The sequence below is a fragment of the Talpa europaea genome, assembly GCF_964194135.1.
Source record: "Talpa europaea genome assembly, chromosome: 13".
NCBI lineage: Eukaryota > Metazoa > Chordata > Mammalia > Eulipotyphla > Talpidae > Talpa > Talpa europaea.
In genome coordinates, this window is record NC_140080.1 from 96,982,172 (window position 1) to 97,007,912 (window position 25,741).

General features: G+C 42.7%; 1 protein-coding gene across 1 annotated transcript in view; it reads right to left on the minus strand.

The window, feature by feature from the left end:
- The window catches only part of NETO1 (neuropilin and tolloid like 1), a gene marked incomplete at both ends in the record, with an annotated part of 71,686 nt that extends 48,085 nt beyond the window's left edge, over positions 1-23,601 (minus strand). Inside the window, one exon of the mRNA XM_084251934.1 lies at positions 23,551-23,601. Within this exon, the coding sequence (XP_084108060.1) occupies positions 23,551-23,601 (51 nt within the window). The remainder of the gene's footprint in view (positions 1-23,550) is intronic.
- Positions 23,602-25,741: the final 2,140 nt, after the last annotated feature.

Below are 25,741 nucleotides of genomic sequence, written 5' to 3' on the forward strand. Positions count from 1 at the left end.
CTGGCAAGATTATTCTACACTGATAGACTATGACTCTAAGACTGCAACTATATTTACTACCTAGTTCTCTGCAATCTGAATTCTGCCTTTACCACTGTAGGAAAATTACCAGTATTTGATAGTGTTTTCTAATATTTCCTCTTACTGTAAAATCCAGTCGATAACTGTATCCCATTTTATGCATCATAGACTCATGCAACTTCACCAGGTCTCTCCCACCCCAGCACTTCAAGCACACTTTGCCAGAACATTCACCAGCCATCCACTCCAGTATTTATTTTAGGTTCTCAAACAGCAGCCAGTCAATTCTCCCCCAGCACACACTCCCCTGTGTGTCGTCTTTATCTTTCTGGACATTTTCTTGATGAGCGGCACCATCCACATCCATGAATTTTACAACCACCTCCATGCCAGTGACTAACACATTTGACTCTACAAGCCAGATCTCTGCTACATCGTCAAATTTTATTCAACAAGTGGAGCTGCAACAATGAATTAAAAAATGACCTATTTCTCCACGGAATTACAGTCTTGTGTGTCAAAAATTAAAATACACTGAGTTGCTTGACTTACGTATTTCAAAATTGCCTCAAACCAAAGACATACCAAAGTAAGCCAGTGTCTTCTCTTCTCACATATAATCAGAGGACATATGCTATAAATTCTAGCATCAGCATAACTCTAGGAGTTATATCTTCCTGCTCATCCCCAACACCACCACTACACATACTAATTCATCTGGATATTTTACAGCTTCCTGAATCATAAACAATTCCACCCTTTTCTGATGTCTTTTGTATCTTGTGACTCAATCATGTTTATATGTTTCAACTGTCTTCACTTCCATACCGAAAATCTTTTGGTGGTTTTCATTGTTTCGAAACTAAACTCAAATATGTGGGCATAGCAAAGACTGACTTTCACCTTGGCTAAGTTTTCCAAACACATAACTCATAATGTCTTTGTGCACAGCTTTTGTTCAATCAAGTCAAATCATTTACCTTTTCATTATGGAAGCAATATTAGTATTTCTGTCTTTGGGCATTGGGGTGCTGGAGTCTGGACAGTCTGCTCACGCCTTCCTCCTAGCTATCTCTTGGAAGGGTTTTGATATAATTTGGGTTTACCACTTGAGAGTGTTTGTTGCCTAACCTTGTCTGAACTCAGGGTCCTTACTTGAAACCACAGATCACCTTTATTGTGACAGAGAACCTGCTGGGCTCTTAGCGCCTCAGGTAGGGTATGAACAGGGTATGAGTTTTGATTTGTTACCTCCAATGTTGAGCATGTGGATAAATGAATAACAGATAGATGAATAGGTGATCGCTACAATTCCAAGTCTACAATGTGTTTATTCTTGCACTTTGATGCAAAGGTGCTTGGTCATCCTTGGAAAATAAAATAAAAAGGTAGGCCCTATGCTTTTCAAAATTCACAGCATGCTAGAATTTCAACAGAACTCAACAAATTTTTAGGAAAAACATTATTGTTTGCAAGAGCTAACCAGTCTCAGGTATGAAATTATAGAGTGATTTGCATCAGAGTCAGAAAGATTGCTTTTCTGGGCCTCCCCGGTGGCGCAGCAGGCTGAGTGCAGCACTGTGAAGCTGTCCGCAGCCTCTGCAGCGCGGGTTCGATTACTGGCCGGCCAGGAGCTGACCCACATGGCACGGCAGACCTCTCCTGTCTTGCTTGCTGCTCCCCTCAGCAATGTATTTCAATCCTTCTGCCTGCTCTGCAACCTGCTCTGCAACCTGCTCTGTCTCTGGTGGATTCTCTCACTCTCCTGCGCTTCTGGCCTGTACCCCAGTGCTTGTATAAATAAATAAATCTTTAAAAAAAAAAAGAAAGAAAGATTGCTCTTCTTTCAGGGTGATATAAACACTGCAGATTTTATTTGCTTACATTTATTTATTCCTCATGAAGACCTGCTTCCAAATTATACTGCACAAGAATTAAGAAATAGTCATACAGTCTTCTTCAGGTTTTATTAACCCATGCACTGCATAGCTACTCCCAAGGGCCTGGGGTTGTCTACAGGGGGTGCCACAGGAATTTAAAGAAAAGTCACCAGGGAAGGAAGATTTGGGGAAGAATGTTTAATGCAAGGAGCAGGGCATTTTCTTTCAATCAGCTGGAATTAGAGAGCTTACTTTTGATGAGGAATCTGATGAAAGGGTGGTACCGAGTGTTTCAGAGAAAACAAGTGATTATTATCACTTGCCTTTCCACTAGCACTGTCTCTTTATTTATATTTTTTAAGATTTATTTTATTTATTTTGCATAGAAGAGCTGGGATGCAGGCCAGAGGTGCAGGGGATGAAAGAATTCACCAGAGACAGAGTAGGGAGCAGAACAGGTGAATCTACTGAAATACACTGCTGAGGGGAGCAGTGAGGAGACAGGAGAGGTCTGCTGCACCATGTGGGTAAGTTTCCTGGCCAGGAATCAAACTCAGGCCTTCGGGGCTGGTGACAGCCTGAGTGCTGAGACTTTAACCCCTGCACCACCAGGGAGGCCCCAGTTTTATCTCTTTAATGACTAGGAAAAACTCCATGTAAATTTTTATATATAAAATCAAAAGGGAAAATGAGATAAAATAATGATTTACTTGAATAATCAATTCAGTCCAATAGGGACTGTGTTTCAGTTTATGAGTAAAGGTGTCACTAGGGACATGTTTTCACTGCCAGGAGAGAGATCTGGCCAATCTCATAACATTGCTGTTCAGATCACGATGAGGCTAGAGTTAGAGATGATACATGTTTTGTAATTTTTTTAATTTACATTTGGTACTAAAATCATCTCCAACTTTCTCACTGACTGCAGAAATGAAATACTATCTTGGATTTTTACTGGCACATTTTTTTGAACAAAAATATGTTAAATCTGTGGTAATGACCAGATACTGGAGATTAAAAGAAAAACAAAACTCTTCTGGGCAGGAAAGCTCACAACATGTTACCACAAACATCACAGGTGGAAAGAAAATGAATGGTGGAGTCGACAGAGATGAGCAGCACAAGGAGCACCTGATAGAAGAGGGGTTTTCATCTGAGACTGAAGCTAAGGGTAAGCTGCCATGTGGTAGAACTTTCTCGATGGGTCAAACAGCAGTTTTGATGCTACACAGACTTTCTCTGAGGGTCAAGATGCTTGGATGCAAATTCTAGGAACTGGAACATTCAGGGATGTTAAGATTTTATTCTGGAGGCAAAGAACAAACCCAAATGGAGTGGATTAGATCAACACCATGATCAGTTGTAAATTTTAGAAGTTTTCTCCAATAGATGTTTGGGTCATACAGGAGGGACAATTTTGAATAGGAACACAAGTCCAAAATCTTTTCCAGTCACTCAGGTAAGAAATTAGGGAGCCTGAAATTAGTAACGCACTGAAAAGTTGAGACAGAGACAAAAGAAATAATTAAAAGCGCTTCTGAAAGAGGGAGGCATTAGATGAGAAGGAATGATGACGGCTGACCGCTCAGTTTACTGCTTGCGGGACGAGGGATTGGGTGGGCTATACTCCCAAGTATGAAATGCAGAAGGAAAACATAATTTCTTGGGAAGGGAATGTTGATCATCTTGAACTTGAAGAGGAAATGGGACATAGAAGTAAGCACAACAGTAGGTTGGAAATAACTGGGTGTGAAGGTAATACTTGAAGTATATTCTTCCATATGTTGACACCATGGTTAATGTTTGAACACAAATATGACTCACAGTTACATCTTTATGAATCTCACAGTTTAGTGGGAGAAAGAAAATTATGTAAACAGATAATTACAATGCAATGTGAAAGAACAGCAAGAGAGGTTATAGATGTATAGGCACAGACATCAATATAGATATTGTCAAAATTAGAATAGGGCCAAAAGGAGGTCCCTCATGCCAGGTCCCCACCCAGACTTAATATCTATTGCAGTTTCCTTTTCTCCCAGAAGCATCACCCTAAACCTATCAATATAGAGTTGCCCAATAAGTATCAATAAAGTCATTACAGGATAGGACTTCCCTCCTCTTTCTTTACTCAAGGGAAGGAAGTTGGCTTCACCTGAAATAATCTTTTGCAGAAAATCTTGTTGCGCTATCTTTATGCCTATAAATACCTTGTTTTATGTAAGCCTGTGCAGGATCTAGACAGAATGCTGCCTGATTCATGAATCATTTAATAAAGCCAATTAGATCTCAAAACCTGTGAGTTTTGCTTTTCAGTATACTATGCACATCTTCCCGTGAAAGCACTTAGAAACGACAGTTCTCTATGTTGAGACAACAAGAGGGATGGTAGAAAAGGAAATGACCAAGGGTATTGCATTTAAAATGATTCATCGAGTCATCAATTCCATTCTGTGTCCTCACAGAAAAGCAATGGTAATTACGTGAAGTGATGTGGGTGTTAGCCAACACTCAGGGGTGACCGCTTCTCAGTATATAAGTATCAGCTCAACACACTGTCTACCTGAAACTAACAAAAAGTTGTAGCTCAGCCGCATGCCAACAGAAATAAACAAGTGTCCATCAAGTAGACCAGGAAGTCAGAACAATCTTTGCAAATTTCAAATAACATGGTGGCATCCCGTACTTCTGACCTTTCAATATTTATCCATTTGCTTAAGATTTAAATTCAACTTACTATGTCATACAAAGCCATGCATAGTTTGGTTTGGCTCCCTCTCCAGCCTCATCGTCTGCTGTTTCACTGCAGACGACTCATGCTCTAGTCACTCCTGTCTTCTCGCTCCAGGGCACGCCAGGCTGCTCTTCAGCTTGGGTCTGCGGCACAGGCTCCTGCCACCGTCTGGGACACTCCTGTTTCCTGTGGCAGCCTCTGACCTACCCTTCTCCATCCACTGACACATCAAATTCGAGTGTGTTTCAGGACAGGCTCATCCTTTCTCAGCAACTAGTCACATTCTCTTTACGACATTTTCTTCTCCATCTTCTCTTCTTTTCCTATTCACCCTTTTCCTATTCACTTGCTCATTATAACTAGTAATCCTTTAAGACATGTTGAATACCCATAACTGGATATTCAAGGTCTTTAAAACCAGAGTCCAAATTTACCCAGATCACTGTTGGATTCCAGAGTCCAGCATAGCAGAACCCAACTCAGAGCAAGAATACAGTATTTACTTATTTATTTATTTTATGAATGGAAGATGCGTCAAAACGAGAGTGGCAGAGGATGGGACAGAAGCCAGGGACCATCGTCACAGCCACGATGATAAATGTATCCTAAGTGACAGTGGTTTTCTCTGGGGGATGAATACAATTAGGTTTTTATTTCACGTAAGTCTGGCAGTAATGGGTTGGATAAATGGAGAACAGGCATGTGAGTGAAGGGAGACAGGTTATTACACTGTGTCCGATGAGACAATCTAACCATCTACCATCTACGTTTGCCAGATGAGGCAAACGTGAGGTGAGCAGGTAGAGAGGTCAAGTGCAGCGGGTTTAGGATTCACAAGGACTTGGGGAGTAGGATCAAGAAAATCAAATATATGCCATGTGACTTGTATTTGAATTTCTGGTGCAACCACAGCACTATTGACTAGGAACAAGGGAATGGAACACAGGAGGAGATTTAGGCTCGGGGGGTGTTTTCAATACCGGTGTTCAGCTGGAAATACTGAGCCTATGAGTTCAAGTTTGCACATCATAAATATCAGGGCCAGAGCACGACTTGGCAATGCCTAGGAGGCAGCTTTGAATGCAGAACTTTGGAAATGCAGAAAGTGCAGGAAGAAGAGACAGAGGCCACGTGTGGTTGAAGAATAAGCAGTCACTGCATTTAGTCAGCAGGTTGAAGTCAAGTAAAGCAATGTTCTTCCTTACAGTGAAGACACCTGTGATGCAATTAATTAACCATTTTCATTTCCACAGGAAGGACTGTGGAGGAGGAAGGACCAAGGGCTGCGGGTCAGACTGTGCGGGATTTTAATTTTCCTGCTAAAATTTGCAAACTGGGTGACCATGAGTAATTTTTAAAGACTATTCAAACTTCTATTTTCTTCTTTGTGACATAGGAAAACAAGGGTATACACAGCTGACTTGTCAGGCTTCTCGCTGTAGGCTTCACAGACCTACAAATTTCCTCTATTTTATTTCTGACAACAGACTTTGACTGATGGGGAATGACTTTCTCTGTCCTTGAATGAGTGTTTGGGAGACTCTTATAGCTGCCTCGTCTCCAGGAAACCTCCTGTTGTGAGCAGGGAGACGCACTTCCAGATATTTCAGTTGTTTTAAATCCAACGATTGCACATCTCCAGTCTCAGCCTTCTCCACCCCCAGGGGCCTCTGAGCACCCTGCGGAGGGAGAGGGCTCATGCCTTTCCTTTCTGTCAGTTCCCTTGCCCTCTCATCCCCTGCAACCACCTGGGTGGGGAGAAAGCCAAGGAAAAGGAGCAAAAGTCGGCAGGTTCAGCTGCTGAAACGGCCACGTGTGCCCAGGCCGTGATCCTCGGACGCGCCTCCTCCCTGCTCTGGGGAAGTAAGTGCCGTTGCAGGAGCCACCCAGTCCGTGGTATTTTGTTATGGAACCTCAGCTGACGCCGGCAAGCCCCAAAGTTCAAAGGACCATGCATAAAAGAGGGAAAACAAAACAATCTTGTTTTGAGTGATTAAGTCATCTATGTTTCAATGGAGAAACTGGTGAAGGGGAATAATGAACGGTTCTACCATTTTTGGAAACAGCGCTCCAGCAGGCCTGGATGACATCACCTTCTGTGAAGCCCTTTCATCAATGAGCAAGTGGGGACCCAGGGGGGAGGGTTTGCCAAGGTCACGTGGCCCATCCTCAGTCCAGGGTCCACGGGACCATCGAGTTGTGTGAGTCCTCAAAGGCGACATCACATTCTCTCATTTCAGGAGAACACCTCAAATGTCCTTAAAACGCCTACTTCTGTTATTTCTTGTCACAGAAAAGGACAGACTCTCCCGCAGGTATAGAGACAGTATAAATAGATACTCCTCACATTCAAGGGGCAGGAACGGTGGACAAGGCAGACTCAAACACGTTGAGGAAATGCTGTTATTAAGCTGCTTTGTTTTTAATTCAGCCACAGCCTTTGTATTTACCATAACTACATCCGTCTGTCCCCTCCTCCTGGAGGGCAGTCTTTCTATCTGTACTTTCCACACCCAACACACAGCAGGCACTCGTGAACTTCCACTGGTGGAGGCACAGAGCGTGTGTGAGGGATTGTGATGCTCTCAGAGTCGAAGTCACTGTGTCTCCCTAGAGTGCCCCAGGCCTAGAAGTACAATCTCCACGCTGCGTGCCCTGAAACCAGTGGGCTCCCCAGTCCTTGCATGTCATCAGTGCTACCTGGTGAATAAAATTCCTCATCAGGAGGGCTGGTTTATAGGGCCTTCTCCAGCCCGGACACTAGCTCAGAATAAACATCTGCATGGAAGAGGCACCAGACAGGAGGATGACGAGAACGTTGAAGATGGTGGACAGAAGTGGGAAGGTCAAGAATGGGAGATAGAATGGACCACACAGTTCATGGTCTCTGTTTCCATTAGACTGAGGTTCCCTTTCTTCTGGATGGAAGCCAGACTATCTCTGAAGTCCTCGCTCATGGTCTAGCAACTTCCAAGTGCTGTATGCAGGCAGTTCATTGACCTACACCTTGAAGTCATCACATACTGCCCATGTGCTAGTTAAGGGGAACAACCCCCCCCCCCAAACACACACACCTGACAAACAATCTTTGGGTGCCAGTCAAGCATTTCATAGTCAACGATCATTTTCCCAATGAAACAAGAAATAGAGAAATAATTATTGAAGATGACTGATAAATATCTCAAAAGTCTATCAGCATCCTAGAGAAATGTTCTACAAGGACACACTATATAACCCAATAAGAAACTTGAGTTTGCTCTAACGACAAAATCAGAGGTAAAGATAAAAAAAGAAAGTGCTTCTTGAAATTGTGCTTTGGAATTTAACCCATGATACAGATGGAATATTGTGGCAAATGCAATTGGAACATCTATGTCACAGTGACATCGGTGCTTGCTCTAAGGATTTGAGACAGAATGGCTGACACTCGTTGTGACCACTGCAGGAGAGTTTCTAGAAGCTGCCTGGACACGAGGGGAGCAGCTGAAGGGGAGCAACCAAAGGAGTTCAGTGTGGGCCGGCAGGGGCCTGCTGGGGGTGCACTGTGCTGTGCTGAGTATGTCCCTGTGAAGGGAGGTCTTTGGAAAAGGCACCAGACAGGAACATGACGTGAGCGCTGAAGATGGAGGACAGAAGTGGGAAAGTGGAAACTGGGAGATGCGGTGGCACCCCTGGCCCCAGCAAGCACGTGGGGACAGCACAGAACCACCTTCTGTGAGATGCAGCTCAGCCTGTGGCTGTGTGGGTCATCGAGGGGGTGGAGACTGACGTTAGGTTTATGGAAAGACCGAGAAGAATTGGAGGTAAGGACAAGAAAGCACATATGGAGGGAAAGCAGCCATTTCAAAAACATAGCTAGGAAATTGGCTTTTTGATACTTGAAACAACTGCCTAAGGCTGCCTGGAGAAGCCTTTTGCCAAATCTGCAGGGGACAGCAAGGCCTTTGCAGAGTCCGTGCAGCTGTGCTGAAAGATTTTCTTTTTAAAGATTTTTTTTTAAACTCCACAGACCTGCAAAGCAGGACCTGTGGCGGGAAATATTCAAAATAAAGATGGCTAAGTCCATTATTATTTCAAGGTTTGAAATTGTCATTTATTTTATTACTAGGCGATGATATAGACAGACAGAACGAATTAATCATTTCTGTGTCGACTATCTATTATCATGTACTTGGCAAATATGGATATTTTATTCATAAGCTATACATTATAAACAGATATCACTGTTGAGGAACCTTATTGATGATTAATTTATTATAATAATGATGATGCTAATGATGACAGGAAAATATTATGATTAAGACTTTAAAATTCCAGGAGAAATGGCTTTTATATAATATGGTGAAGATGTTGCTGTTGTATGAAAGATATTAGCAGATAAAGAAGAGATAAATTCTATGATTGCTAAGAACATCTCAAGGCTCCACAAAAAAATCAGAGTGACAAAAATTAATGTTTTTGAAATGCAGGGCCTGAAGCGAATAGATATTTACTTGTTGGCACTGGGGCATAATACTTAAATGTACACACTTCTCGTGTTCTGGTATCAATTTTGCTAGGGAAACATTTAAACACTGCCAGTCTTTTTTTTTTCTTTTAATGTAAAATAAGAATGACAATGTTGTAATGCCTCATAGGTGGGCTATAAAAATCAAATGAGAAAAATGCAATCAAAGCACTGGCAAACATGCCTGGCATCTAAGATAAACATCTTATGATGAGACTGTAGAAAACAGGTATCACTGCTTACGTGTAACGTTGTTTCACTTAACTTTGAATCACTGACTTATTACATATTTTTCTGCTGAACAATTTTGTGGATAAATTTCTGAGAAAGGTATTTTACCAACTACATCCAATTGTGTTTGATAAGAAAGAAGTGGGTTTTTTTTTTTGGTAAATATGTGTGAGATTATTTTCCAAAAATAGCATCCTATCTTAGCCCAACTCTCTAAACTGTAGCCAAATAATGGACATTATTGGCATTTTACAATATTATACTTGCAACTGCAATAGTGTAAATCCTAATAGAATCAAGCCACAGATAAAGGAGATACTGTCTGAATGACAATAACTCAATATTAGAAAAGTGATTCTTTTATCTGCTGTCCTTCCCCATTGTATTAAGTTGGGCCACATGTGTATCTTCAGTTCTTGCAGGATCTCTGAAATCATCCTGACAGTAGAAATATTATAATATTTCAAAGGTATGCATAATAAATAGCAAAACCAAACAGAAAGATAAACCAAGCATTATTAAACGAACTTTCTTGAAATGACCGGGTCACGTCATGGGCGCGACAGCTGACGCCTGCCTGTGCATTTCAGAACAAGCGTAAGAAGTTCTGTTGTTGTAAGCAGCCTCGTGCAGCCAGTGCTTTCCAGAATTCAGAAGAAAGCTCCCACTCATGGGAAGACGCCAAGCATGAAACAGAAGAAATACTCTGCTCTTTCCTCATAAAAATAAGGTACATAAGACACACAAAAAGATGGGGACTTGACAAATCAATGGGTAAGGAAGGGGTCAAGGAAGAAAAGTAAAATTCCAAAATAAACAATTCTGTACTCTAATAATTCTAGCGTATTATAGTCCTTATAATAATACAAGCTGGCTGGGCTTCTGTGCTTTGCCCTTTAACTAGCTCACGCCTTCTCTCACTGTGCTTCTCCCCCACAGCTCCAAGTTGCTAAGTTTCTAGAAGGTGTCCACAAAGACAGCTACCACCTGAAGAACAAAAGAACATTCTCTCTTCTTCTTTTATTTTCCAGCGTAGTGACATAACCGCTCACCAAATCATTGACGACCTCAGCATTTTATTTCTCTCAACATGCAGACCTAACCTGTCACTGCCTTCTGTTGTCCAAATTTGTTTTCTCACTACCTTGCCAGGTACTCCTCAAATCTCGGTTCTCACATTTTTAAACTGTGATTTATTTGTTTTATTTTTGTTTTCTGTGCTTCTATTTTCTTTCTACTTCAACCCATCCTCTAAATTCTGATAAATCACATACCTGCCATAATGTGATTAGTATTCAATTTAAAATATTAGTCAGTCCCCACCTCTGAGATTATGCCTGCATCCGTTCCATGGTGTACACAGTCTTTCTTTATCTGGATTGGATCATAATTTCAGTCCTATCTCAACTCCTCTTTTTCAAAGTCACAATCTATTTTCCAAATGGTCTGAACAACTTATACATTTCACTAATCTGTTCATACTTATTGTTTTACTCATTCCACGTCTTGATTATTTAACTCCGCTTACTCACTGAAGTCTTCATTCAAATACATGTCAATAATCAGCTCAGCTAGACACTGATGAGGCAATGAAAGTTACAAGCTAGATATCAGGTTCCTTCCTTTTAACAAGTTGGGTGTCAATGGGGAGAAAGAATTTCCTTTTTGTAAAGCATCTCACAAGGGTCTAGCGGAGCTAAGGCTGAGGGAAGCACAAGACACATGATCCATCCTGAGGACACAGGAGGGCTGGTCAGGAAAGTCCCTCTGAGGCCCCACCTGGGGTCACAGCAGGTGAAGCCCCCATGTATCCAGGTGTCAAGATGCCCTGCATACCTGCCCCGGCACTCACCGTGTGGGGCACCCATACCAGAAAGTTCTTTGAGGGCAGATTCCGCATCGAAATCATTTTCATATCTCAGCGTTTATGGGTCAAGTCTGAGCCAATTACAAGTCAATAAGCTCTTATTGCTGTTGAATGAATCTATGAAATAATGAATCAGAGGCTTAGAAGTGACTCCAGGGAGCACCTGTCACCCTCGAAGTCATGGCAGCCTCTGATGAAATTGGTAGGTCCCTAACCTATCACTAGGTAGCACGATGACAATGGAGGGGCTCACGAGGACACTGCAGCTCTAAGAGACTAAATAAATCGCTGTTGTCAGAAGTCACAACACAAGAAACTTTCAAGTCAGAATTTAACTTAGAAAATGAGCCAGCACGCCCTCTGTCTGACCAGGATTCATGAAATGATGAGATGTAGAAAGACACAGTTGCAGACACGTAGCAACAAGAGAGACACATGGAGTGTACAGATCTAGACCTACATGGTGAAGATACAAGATGTGTGGATATGCAGACACATGTAGATTTATTATATGAAAATATGAAAAAATGATGACACTATAAGTGAATGAGTTCATGCAGAGATGAGTGAGGACCGAGACATGGAGACCACAGCGTTGGCTTGGCAGGTAGCCAACGTCCTCTGACAGAAACTAAGCACCCTCCACTGTATTTTGAAGGAAAAACCCAAAAAGTAAACTCTTTTCAGTTGAATGTGCATTATAAATGATGGCCTCAAATGATTAGGCATAAATATTTCATTCGTAGATAATGAGGAAAAAAGATACAAAAATCATATCCTGATAGCCATTTTACCTTGAGTTAACAGAAAGGTGAGCTCTTTTATGAATACTTTGTTGGCTAGAATGGAATTTGCAAGTAGTTAGAAGGAAAAAACTGTCTAATCCAAGCTAGATGGTGAGAGGTTTAGCACAGATATCTCAAATGCCAAGACCGCCATCTTGAGCAGGAAACTAAAGACTTTATTTGCTCATGCATCACTGATTCTTATAATACCATGATTACATATTACATATAATCACATTACACATTACATATCACATACAAGCATATAACGTTATTATCAAGCAGCACTCGCACAGTATTACATACAATGGGTCCTTACAATCACCACAGTTCTCCTATATTAAGGCTCATAAATAATTTAAATGGAAATGGTATCTGCATTTTTTTATCCTAAAAATCTGGGAGCTGATCATAAAAACAGAGCTGACAGCGTCAGAGGCGCAGGGTAGAGTCTGGAATTCAGCAGCCCAGAGAAGCGGTGAGTGCAAGGTAGGGGTCGCTGTCAAGGAAAGAGGCGTGCAGGGCAGCCCAATAAGTGAAAGGGACTGAGAGGGCGCCGGTGGCCAGCAGGGAGCAGAGCAAGAACCCCGGAGGACACCAAAGAAATGGACAGAATGGAAACCATATCAAAGGCAGAACAGCTGTAAACAAAAACCAAGCCCAGTTGCACTATTCTTGAAATCGTCATTTTCTTAGAATTTCAAATTGAGCTGCGAAGACCATCTGAAGATGATTATTAAAAGAAAGTAATGGGCACATCCAAAAAAGCCTGGATTATTTCCTTACCCGCTCACCAATTATCTATGACAGCAGATCTCTGCAAGACTGATTCATCTTAATGCCCATGGAAACCCTCTATTTCAGACGTTACCTATCATTGCCATGACAACCCTCATCCGTGCTGTCTTCCTTCATGAGCACAGCCACTGACCAGTCTGCACAGCCTGCTGTTTGCCCGCCAACTCTGCTCAAGGAAATACGTGCCTCTCGAAGGGCACCGGCCAGCACAGGAGTGTCTGGAGTTGGTGTAAGGTGTACTCATTTCTCTGTGGCATTTCTCCCTGAATCACTCCGAGAAACTCCTGGGGGCTTTGAAGTGCAAATTTCAGAAGAAAAGTTCCCAGGGAATAGAACCGATTTGAGTCATGATCAACAGAGGACAGAACAGAAGTGACATATTTTTAAGGAATCTGTCCTCCTGCTAAAATCGTCAAGTCGAGTTCTTTTGTGGGTACACGGATGCTGCTCGCGAACAGTCCTGCCACACGATAATCACTCTGTAACTCTCGGTCGCCTTGTTGAAGTGAGGTGTCTGGAAGTATCCGAAAGGGAAATGCCACGAGGATGCACTAAAGCAGAATTTCAAGCAAGTCAGCAGAGCTGCGGAAGGGCGGGACGCCAGCCAGCTGAGCGAGCAGGAGCGGACAGACAGGCCGTGAAGAGGCAGAGGCTTAAAGAGTGCCAGGTTCTACAAATAGCTATTATTGTCACAAACAAAAATACCGACGTTTCATGCACATCTTTGGAAAGAATTGCGAGTAGTTACTTGTTGGGATTTTAGCCATCCGGATGCATCAAGATGGCGTGCACATGAAACCACATGGTCTCTCTAGACACACACATGCAGTAGACGCAGGGTATCCATTTCTGTGCAGAGATGTTCAGCCGGGACACTGTGTAGTGTGCAGGTATTCTACACAATCACAAAGGTGATTGAAATTTTTGAACTGATTATTACGTTGTCCATCCTGTCAAGAATTCTCGCATCACTTGTTTACTTCCCAGATCACTTCCCCAGTTCTAACATAATTGAAAAAATAGCTACGTGCTATTATCAGTCCCTTTTGCTCCTATGACTCATCACACATTTAGGGTCTTTTACAAAATTTATTATCTTAGAGTTCGGGAATATAGGTCTGAAATGTGTAGCACCGAGTTAAAGTTAAGGTGTTGGATCCCTTTCCTGGAGACTCTTGGGGAGAACCAGTCTTTGCCTATTTCAACTTCTAGGGGCCACCCACACACATGGGCCCATGGGCCCTTCCATCTTCCGCACCAGAAGGAGTCATTTGATTCTTGCATGACATCACTCTGACCCTGACTCCTCTGCCTGCTCACCTAGCCCACCCAGCATAACTTCCCTGTCATTGGACCAGCCGGGCAGCAAACTAAATTCCATCCACATCTTTAATTCTCCCATCTTCCCATGTCCCAGACTTCCAGATACTGATATCTCCAAGTGCCATTATTTTTCTGTGATCCATAAAATATCAAGTCTATCCCACATGCAAAATACATTCATTTCCTCTCAAGGGCCCCAAAGGCTCCTCCCACCACAGCCTCACCCATACCTGATTTAGATGCAACAGATGTGGAGATGTGGACTAGTGAGTTGAGGTGATTTGGATGTGGCTAGATTGAGGGAGTAGAGTGAAAGGGAAAAAACAAATCTTCCGACCAATTTTGAGATCCAGCTGGAAAATTCCACTTGGTTTCTGAGCCTGGGAATAACCCTCTGTGATTTTTAGTTCTACTTCCGGGGCTCAAGGCTCTGAGCTCTGGGTATGGGGATGTGTCCTTTGAATCAGCCTTTTCTTTTCTTGGGAAAAAAAAAAGAATATATCTGCAGTTGAGCAGTTTAATCACCTTGTCTCTTCTCTCAGGGCCTTTTAGTTTAAGATAGCAATGTTTGCATTCTTAGAACATTCTTAACCTCATGTGTCTCTTGTATGTGTTGAGATTCACTCAATTAGCCGAGAGTCTCTTCCACAGGTTAGGTCTTTGCTAGACAATTCCAGCTCTATTTTTTACTCCTGCTGAGAGGACCGAAGGAATTTATGATTCACAGATTAATCATTTCAAAGAGGTTTTTTTTTTTTTTAAGACTCTGATCTTTTTATCTTTCCTGGGGATAAGTCAAAAGTTGCCCAACTATCACTTTAATTTTTTCTCGAGGGCATGTTTTTCCTATTCCATCCCAAAATGTCCTAAATTTTAAGTTACAGTCTCTCTCTTACCTGTAGAACATTTTGCAATCTAGCAAGTCATTAAGCCTTGATTCTTTCTGGTCTAAGAGCAATCCCAACTGTGTCTTTTCTCTTGTGTTTTCCTTTAAGTACCAAGAAGCTGAACTTTCAACACTTGAACTTGGAAATCTCTTCAGTTAAATATACAAGTTCATTGCTTAAAAGTTCTGCTCTTTATAACTGTGGGACACAACGCTGCTACGCTTTCCGGTTCAATGTAATAAGGTTTCCCTTGCAGCCAAATACATGTTCTCATTTCCTTCTGAGCTTTTAAATCAGCGTCTTAAACATTCATTTTTCTACCAATGGTCTGTTTTTAAGATAGTCTTTCTAAGTAAGGCATAGATGCTTTTCCTATCATGCTCGCCACTGTAAGTTTTCCCTGGCAGTTGCTAACATTCACATGTCTTCTAACAGCCTAGTTAAGGCACTATATTAAGAGCTTTTTCTACTATGTATCTCAACATTCTTCCAGCTTTTGTCCACTGTCTAATTCCAAAACTACATCTACATTTTTTTTTGGTAAGTTTTTACCAGTATCCCACTTCCAGGCATCAAAATCTGTAATTGTTTCATTTTGCTGCTGTCACAAATTACTAGAAACAGTGGCTTTAAACAACACATATTTGTTATGTGACCATTCTGGATAGCAGAAGTCCCTGGTTTAAAATCAATCAGTGTGCTGGCAAGACTGTGTTCCCTTCTGGTGGCTCCAGGGAAAATCCCTTGCCTACTTTTCCCGGTGCCCAAAGGCTTCCCACTTTCCTTGGCTTGTTGCTCCTTCCTCCATCTTCAAAACTAGAATTGGAGTCATTCTTACAACACATCACATGACACTGAACTTCTGCCTCCCTCTTCCAAACAAAAGAAGGACTTTTGTGCTTACATTGGGTGCTCCCAGATATTTGAAACTAATCTCCCAGTATTGAAGTCAACTGATTGCCATCCTTAATCCAATCTACTCGCTTAATTCCCTACTGTCATCCAACTTACTTTAGTCACAGATTCCAAGGATTAGGCCATGGACTTTTTTTGGGGGGGTGGGGCTGGGAAAGTATTACTCCGTCTACTACACATGATTTTTTCTTTCTCCTAGACTCTGAACTCACTGCACAGAAGATACAGTCCTATCCATTTTGAATGCCCACACATTTACATAGTAGATCAATAAATATCTGTTCAGTAAATGTAAGTGACAAGTATACCTAGTGGAAATTATGTTGTTCTGTGCACTCACTGTAAGAATAGTAACATGAGGGCCTCCCTGGTGGTGCAGGCGGTTGAGCACCACACTGTGAAACTGTCCGCAGCCTCAGCAGCGTGGGTTTGATCCCGGCTGACCAGGGAGCTACCCACATGGCGTGGCAGACCTCTCCTGTCTCGCCCGCTGCTCCCCTCAGCAGTGTATTTCGTCAGTCTGCCTGTTCTGTTCCCTGCTCTGTCTCTGGTGAATCCTCTCACCCTCCCGCGACTCTGGCCTGTACCCAGGTTGGGGTCAAAATAAGGGGATTGCAATTGTATGGGGAATATAAAAATAAAATTTATTTTAAAAAAAAGAATAGTAACAAGAGTTATATTTAAAAGATAACAAATTCCAAAATAGGGAAATATTTTGGATGAAGAGAATACTACAGTGGGTCATTTTCCCAAAAATCCCTTGATTTATTTTGAACATAAATAAAATAAAAATGAATCTGCAATTATCTGCAAATTGTTATGTAAGGAAAAGTTTGAAAGCTTTAAAGACTAGGTAATATTTCTTAGCCATAATATAGAGGATGTTTAAAATTTGAAAAGCATCTTCCCTGAATATGAAATAATTTAAATACTAGTTACTAGACCAAGAAGACCTAGAAGTCTAGTAACTAGATACCTGGAAACATAAGCATGCAAATGGAGAGAGTGTATTTGAATTGTTCCAATTTTGTTTTATTTCATGATTGCTCATCTTGTTCAAATGATGCATTTTCTCTTTAGGACAAATGATGTGAACACAGCTGCTGACTGTGACATCAGGACTGCAACGTGACTGGGAAGAACAGGAATTATGATGGCACTGGGCGTGGTCCCAGCTGGTCCACGAGGCACCTCTGAGCCAATGAGCAAACTGTCCCCATTTCAGACAGGGCTCTGCTCCAGGGCATCAGAGTGTGGCTGGGCCCCAGCTCTCCCGTGCCCTCGGCTGACTGCCCTTAATGTCACAACTGTGCACCCCAGGCTTGAGAGAGGGATGGCCTTGGTGGCTGGGAACAACCAGCAATGCAAGGAAAAGCCAGAGATGGGTCTTTGGAGGGAGGACAAAGTGTGGGGAAAGTCAAGGAGAAAGAAGTTCAAGATTCCCTTGAGTTTGCAGCATGTGAGCCCAGGCTTTAAGTCATGAAAACATTATACCACAACTGACCACATCAGTACCAGCAGATATTAAGGAAGAACAAGAAATGAAACACTTACTGCAGCCTCAGATGAGTCGAAAGAGAATTTTATGAGAGGTAGAGGGAGGAGACACAAATCACCGTCTCTGGTCAGTGTGGACTGAGGGACGTTTGGGACAACATGGGGAAGCTGGACTGTTAAATTCCTATACCAGTTAATGGTGAAATGTGGGTACTATTGTATTATCCTTTGATTAAATTTCTTAATATACCAGTACTAAAAGTACTTGCAGTAAGTGATGTAATTAAATCTCTACTCTTTGTAGAAGGTGTATCTGTGGAGTGATTATGTAACTGAGAGACAAGCGTCACTTCCACACAAGGTCTCAAACCCAGTAATGCATGATCTCCAGACCTTCCATTATCCTTAGGGTGAAAAGGGTGAATGAGAGAGAGAGGAGCTCCAAGGCCTCTTTCAGAGCTAAAGAAAACACATCTCTAGCTGGAAATAGGTCTGGTCCAGTCCCAGATGTGCCAGATTCCAAGCCCCACAGGCCAGCCCTGAGCCACTCAGTCAGTTAAGTGTCAACCCACCTAGACACTGTCCCCTCCTGGAGACAGCTGAGGGAAGCAGCCATCCCGTCCAGGGAACTTCTTAAAAATCTTCCTTCTCCTTTGCTGTTGCTTTCAATATTCTCTGCACAGATGGGAGCTAATCCTGGAAAATTCTCTCCCACTCTCAAAGTTTCTCCTGAACACCCACCTAGACCAAACAACATATTCATTCTTCCTCTCTCTCTCTTGAACTCTCTCTCTCTGTCTCTTTGGTTAGGGTGGACTGAGGGGCATTTGAGACATCTCTGTCTCTGTCTCTCTGTCTCCTTCCTCTACTATATAGATGAAATGGACCAAGCCACAGATGGGCTGGCCAGAGGAGAGTAAGGGTCAGGCAAAGTTGCCCTTCCAGGACAATGACTGTTCCTTGTACACACTGAAAGTTTTCTCTCTGCTGTCAATTTTTTTACTTCATTTCTTGAAAACTATGCTTCGAGAAGAAATGTGATTTTTGTTTCTTACATTTCCCATCTGACAGCCTTTGCTGGGGCTGAAACAAGAATATTTTGAGTCTACAGGATAAATATAATAGAAAGACAACAAGTATGGAGCTAAATTTATTCAGTCAATTATTTCTATATTAAACAAACAAAGTATCTAGTAAAGTCCTTTTAATCTTAGCCTTGAAAACCTTTTATTCTTTCATCTTCCAGTGCAAAATTCAAATTGAATTTCAGTTGTTGAAAATAATGATATTGGTAATAGGAATATGCCATTTTTAAAATCAATCTTGCCAGAGCATATTTCAGAGCATTGATTATCTAGACAAGAAAATTTGGGACTTTTCATACGGTTAATACATGGGCAGTCACATTTCAGACAAAAAAGGGGAAAAGCACTCCAGTGAATAATTGAAATAGCATTTCTCATGACAATATTTTACCTAAATATTGCATTTGATTGAATATGCACAAAAATCTTTTCAAGACGATTTAAATCACTGCTCTGCATGTATACTTTGCTTTACCTTTGAAGTCAATTGGCCTGGAGTTTGAGAGGAGGCCAGGAATGGAGCAGTGAGCCCCCCACATCTGACCTCCTCAGATGAAAGAGGCCATTTAAGTACAAAGCACCATAAGGAAGTTAGCACAGCTACCTGCTCCACATGCTCCCTGACCGCGCCTAACTCTGCTTCGCCTGTCAGTACTTTGAGGCACAGGCATTGTTTCTACAGTAGAGTGTGCAGAATTTAATTGCATCAAACTAGCACAGGAAAAGTATCATCAAAAGAGGAAGGTTCCATAAATATCCCACTGTGTCTCTGTGAATAGCAGACAACCTCTCCCTTTGGAAGTAAAACACAAGGTTAACCACAGACATTTGTGCTGAAAGGGTTACTTTCCCCAAGACCAGAGCATTCTGGACATGCCACCTTGTTAAAACCTATCTAAGCCCCAGGATAACACCCTGGACTGGGGGTGTACACTCACTGCTCGATTTTTTTCTCTTGAGTTTGTATTTTCAAATAGCAAAGAAAATGGAGACCTGGAGGCAGGTAGGTGGAAGGAAGGGGTGTTCCCTACTAAAAGGTACCCCTGGTTTGAGTAAAAAACATTTTTGAATATGAAGACATGGTGCCTTTTCCTTCTAATAAGTCTCCTCAAAATTATCTGCTACGTTATTTCTTCTTTTTGAGTTTTTTAATCTTAAATAATTTTATTTACATGAGTAATACTAACAATAAGTATCCTTCTCAAGAATTAAGGCATTACTAAACAGCTGCCCAGGTCACCGGCTCTCCCTCTTGGCCCCTTCCAGCCCTCCCCACTCTGTGCCCACCCTCCCACCAGGGGGTGATCACTCACAGGAGTTTGGAGGGTATCATTCCAGTATTATCAAAGTACTTTTTACCACAAAATAGTTTCTCATCACTTGTTTTCCTATAATTAATTTGTTCCAAATCTTTTCTTCACAAAATTATTGTCAATTAGGATGAGAAAAAGCTATTTCGTGACAATGAGCACTCTCTGCTTTGTGAGGGTTCTTGTTAACTTCTCTGTGAGTGACCGTGAAGTCACTCGTAACTCTCCAATCGTGCTGGACTTAGCTCCCTTCTCAGAAGTGGGACTGACGATCGCCGAGGGGACCTCAGAGCCAGCTTTGTGCTCATCAGGACAGGTTTTCCTCCAGGTGCTCCCCAGGAGCCCCCACGGGAGCCCCAGCTCCCTCACCCGTCCTGAAGCCTCCCCCTGGCCCTGGGAGTCTAGGAACCCGCCTGTTTCTCTCTAATCGCTGCTCAATCTCGCACCTCCTTGCGCGCACTTGACTGTAATCCTGGGTGAGTCATCGCTGCCTGTGGACCTGGGAACAACGCGGTAGCCAGAAATAACCACAGCCCATAAAATGAAAAGCAAGGAAGCAGCAGAACGTGCCGAGGGACACAGGGGAGCGCCCTGAGCACAGCTGCTGGCCCCGTGTCTGGCTCTGCGCCCACCCTCCGCTGCAGCACCGCAGCCTGCACAACCGATGGCTGCCACCCGCCTCCCGCCGCTCCAGGGCACAGAGACCAGGGCAGAGCCCAGGGTCAAGGGTGTTTTGTAAATGTTGAGTGAAGAAGAAAGTCAAAGAGCCTCAGATATGAAGAGAAACAAATGTTGAGATAAGACTTGACACAAATGAGTGCCCCAGTTAGACAAGATGGAAAATGGAGCCTGGACGGGGAGCTGACCCACAGCAGTCGGAGACCCAGAGCTTCTTCAAAGAAAAACGATCCCTGTTATGGGGTAAAATCAAGCCCATTAGCTGGATGCTATTAACCATGAATGCTACTGAATTAAGCTTCAATGAACACAACTTTCTAAAGACAATCTGGGCATCCGGGTACATTTGATACAGGAAGAACTAAGCTGTGTGATTCTAAGAAGACTTACTGAAGACGCACCTTTTCATATGTGTGAAAATAATGTACATGCACGCGTGTGATTGCACCCCTGTATGTGTGGTCTGTCCTTTTAGCATGAGGAGTGAGAGTCTCCCCAAAAAAGGGGGTGCCCTGTCAACTCAATGGCATTGAGTTTCTGAGACTGTGTGTTTCTAACACGCGGATCCCAGATTGCGGTTAGTTCCTAAAAACCACCCAGGCTTCCACTCTTTCAGCCTCATGCCTGCCATCAGGAGGAACCGGAATCCCTGCGAAGTCCAAGGCCCACTCACACTTAACAAGGGAAAGTGATGTCCCATAGGGATTAGCTTTGCACAGCCACCAAGACAACTCAGAGGAGAGGTCGTAATCTTAAAAATCTGGATACGTGTCATTCTAAGAACCAAGGTTTGCTACCAATAGTTGAGTGAAGAATTCATAAATATGCGTTGGTTGACAATCAGTTCTCAAACAATCCTGTGAGGTGTCAAAAACATCCTCTCTTCAAATGAAATTCCTGAGGCTTGGAACAGTAAGGGTCACGTCTAGAGTTTACAACAAGCCTGGAACAAGACAGCCAGGGCTGGAGCCAGAGCTGGTTTAGACCAGTGATGCTCACAGCTGTGCTGGGGACCAGTTCTGAGAGGTGACTGGGGGGGGGGGCAGGCTCACCTCCAAGACGCTGCCCCTTGGAGATTTCAGCCACGCTTTGTCATTTTAATCATTAAAATTGACCTGAGAACAGATGCCTTCCTCCTGTCATTTGCTCAAATCACCACTTAGAACACAGAACCAAATAAAAGTTAAGCCAAGATTAAACTACAGCCTGCCTGACTCTCTATCCCTCTAGGCTGTCCACATCATCACGCATCCCTGCCCCCTCCTATTTCATTAACTAATTGGCTTCCCCAAACTGCCTCTTTATGGAATGAATTGTAGGCAGCGCCAGAGGCAAGGGCCTTGGCCAGAGGCGTCAGCGTCTGCAGTCTTGGAAGTTGTACAAGCCTCCTTCCACAGTCCCACTTGGCACTCAGATGCCAAGGGCAGGTTCCTCTAGTTGACTAGAGTGAAAACAGCCTCCATCTATCCTTAAGCTTAATTTCATGTTCCCTTCTGATTCAATAGTTCAAGGTACGAAAAGCCTCTCTTCCTAGATGAGGAAGGTGGGGCTACAGAAACAAGGATCGAAGAGCAACAAGCAGAGAACAGACAGTAGCTGGCACGCTGCCACATGCCAGCCCAGCCACTGGACAGCCCATGATGCTCACGTGTTAGGTGATGCAGACATTCCAGGAAACCCCACTTTTAATCCTGTGATCACAAAGCCAGGATGACAATACACCTTGTAAATGCCTAGGCCACCCCAGGCACCGCTCCCCTTAGGTTCTAGTTGTACTCAAAACCATCACCTAAGGGCGGGAAATACCTCTGCATCCCAGCTCCAGCACTAACAATGTCACAGACAAAGCCATCAAGACGCCTGCACCTCCTGGACACATAGAGCTAGTCTGATTGCCAGATGTAAAACACCTGATCTCCATGAACAATCCAGCGTGGGCAAAGCATCATTACAACCACAACTGCTTTGTGACATGATGAAAGTTCTCCTGGTGGCCCAGATCAGCAACTCTGGTACATGTAACATAAACCATGAGATGATGACAGAAGGCGTCATGTCTTACACAATTTCAGTGGTGCGCTTGGAGGGATCCTCCCAGGCCCAGGCAGATTGTATCATGGGGCAGAAACATCGAAATTTTACCAAAGTTTCCAAGTTCACCTACTGCCTCTTATCACTTAAGTAAAATATTATTAGCAAGTTGAAAACACACAGATGACGTGTAAACAATGTGTATTACATCATTTGGGTCATTTTTCTACTTAAACAAAGACTTCATGTCATCAGATCTCAATTGCTTCCCTGTGACATTCTTGCAGCTTAAAATGTAATGACCAATGTTTATTGTAATAAGTGCTAACTCATCATAAAGAGAGCCCGTCTACATCACAGGCCCGATTTAATATGAACAGGTCAAAAAAAAAAATTGACATAGAAAGCGTAATTATGTAATTACAGATTCTGTCTGCCAGACCTTGCAAATGAATATTTGAATGCAAAGGGTCTCCATTTTCTTTTCATCCAAATTCTTAGGAATTTGCATTTCTAAAAAGAGATTAGACTACCTTAATCTGGGACCCATTTGCTTAAAAAGTCATAATTTTTGGAACAAATGAATTTTTTATTCAAGTTCTCCAAAGATCTTTTTGATGGATACATTTTACAATACTATGATTGCCTTTTCAAGCTTATTGGAATTCAATGTGTAATTAGTTTTTTTATTACAGACAGCCTCTCAAATTACACATTTCAGCATAATGGAAGTCTACTTAATTAAGTGTGTCGCTGATGACCACGCAGACCCCAGCATCATTACACTTTACCTCTGGTGTAAGCTATATTTTAAGAAAAACGTATTCTCCATTCAAAATTTGTGAAGTGAAAAGACAGAGCGTTGAAGCTTTGGCTTTAAATTACACTGGAAAATTCTTTGGAAAACCATGAAGTTGTCTCTTTGAAGTTCTTGTAGTAAGAAGACAGAAAACAAAGGAAGAACAAGATATAGGGAAAAGTTTAAACAAGTTCCAACTTACCAGGTGTGAAATTGTATCGGGCTGAAAATCCCATAGATTCCAGCTCTCCATCTGCGAAAAATTTAATCCATAGAAATCGTCCACTGGATTTTATCACAGGTGGATTTTGTTGTCCACAGAAACGTCCAATTATTGGAGAAAATCCAAAAGGTCCATCTCGAACCTCAATGTGATCAAACTTGCACTCCCAAGATGGCTCGATGGAGTACTTTTCATCAAAGTAAAGTTCTATGCACTGTCTTGGGGCAGCTGGAAAAAATGAAAGAAATGCCCTTTCTTAATTATTTTGATTTTTCTGATTCCACTCCCAGTTTTCTGTCTACCGTCTATCAAAATTTGAGCACTGTGTGCACAGAAGTGCTAAGCAAGTATGTCATCCTTAGCATTTTAAGGGACAATATTTCTGTAAGAATGTCTCTGGGATGATCCTTAAAATGGAGGTCAGTGCATTAACTATTATTCTGAACGAAAATGACCGCCATTCTGATGTCCAACATGGAACTATCACACACAGTATTTTCTGAAAGGCTGCTAACTCAGTGGACAGGCATCTTCCTGCGACTTCCCCCATATTTCCTGGACTGCCCACTGGTGATGTCAGACACAACTTGGGAGCTAGGCAGCAGAGTCAGCCAACCAACACATAGTCCCAGAGGTCCTGAACAGTCAAAGTGCAACATCAAAGATACCAAGAGTAGTTTTTCTACAGCGGAGGTCCCGTCACTCTCGAGCTGACACTTAGGCCTCAGCCCCCACCAGGCTACAGGGTAATGACCAGTGCATTGGACACGTAAGGCCCTTGAGGGCGTCCAGGCCCACACATCCAGGGTCTTCAAGCCTTGCACATAGTCCAAGTTCAAGCCAATTCAAACATGCCATGTTTTGCACACCAGCACACTCTCTCCAGCACTCATGTCTCTCTCACTTCTTTAGTATCTACATATCTCCAATTTGTTCACCCCTGATGCATGCAGGAAAATGTCAATTAAAAGAGGCCTCCTTTCTAAGTCCCCTTACTAGAGACAAAACCCATAGCCATTCACTGTCTTTTTCAGCACTTGGCACAGTTCTTGTCATTGAGGATTTCTCAAAAATATCTTTGTTGGGTGGACTGCAAATGAGTTTATTTTCACACGTGTTGCCATAGCTGTCTACAGAATCGTGAAGGAGACGCCAGGCCAGCAGCCCCGCCCGCTAACTGCAAGCCGGTGCATTTGCTAGTGCGCCCCGTTCTCTGCGTGTCCATCACAGCTCCAAATCCTACCATCCCGACTGATACCCCAGAGTGGCCCTGAGAGCTGTTGAAATATCCACACACATCTGGCCCAGCTCCTAAACAGCTGTGGTCCTGCACCTTTCAAGTGTTTCCCAGTCACTGAACCCCCTTCTTGGACCATCACCCCTACAAACTTGTAAGACCTGCACTCAAGGGGGCAGTGAGTCCCTCTGAGCTCCTGCCATCCACCCCACCCTCATCCTTAAATATCCATTGAACCTCATCCGTTATGGCTTTAAATGAAAGGTGCGCATGCATGAATGCCAAACATTTATGCAAAATTGAGAACATGATGTCCTGGAGACCAGAGATTTACAGGATGAACTATAATCCTGGTGGCCTCCCAGGACGAAGCTGAAGATGAGCTGGTTAAAGATCAACAAGTGTCAAAAGACAATTACAAGGATTATTGTTAATCTCTAAACACATTTCTACTACCTTGGACCCTGGAAAGAAAAATCAGGAATGGCTTTACCTACCACTGGTCTACGTGACAAAAATCAGCAAAGTATTTATCATGATAAATATGAGGGAATTTAAAATGTGCAAACTGGAAAATACTCTAGGAAATTATCTAGAAAACCTTGTTTTTCCATAAAATACCAGTCCAAAAACAAAAAAGAGAAATGTTTAAGAAACTGAACCCCTTTATCTATTTATGTTAAGCACCACTTACAATTATCATTGTCCATTAGTCATGTCTGCTGCTTTAGCTCGTATTTGGTAAGCCAGTCTCTAGGTTTTGTGAGGAAAACATATTTAAGAATGTGGGCTAGTTCTTTTCCAGGTAAATCGCACCCCCGGAAGGCAGAGGGGGCTGCTGTCTGGGCTCCCGGGGTCCAGGGCCAGCTAAGTCTCCGGAAACGCAAGGCACCTAACACTGGAACAGCAAGATGTGTGCAGAAGGGGGAGGTT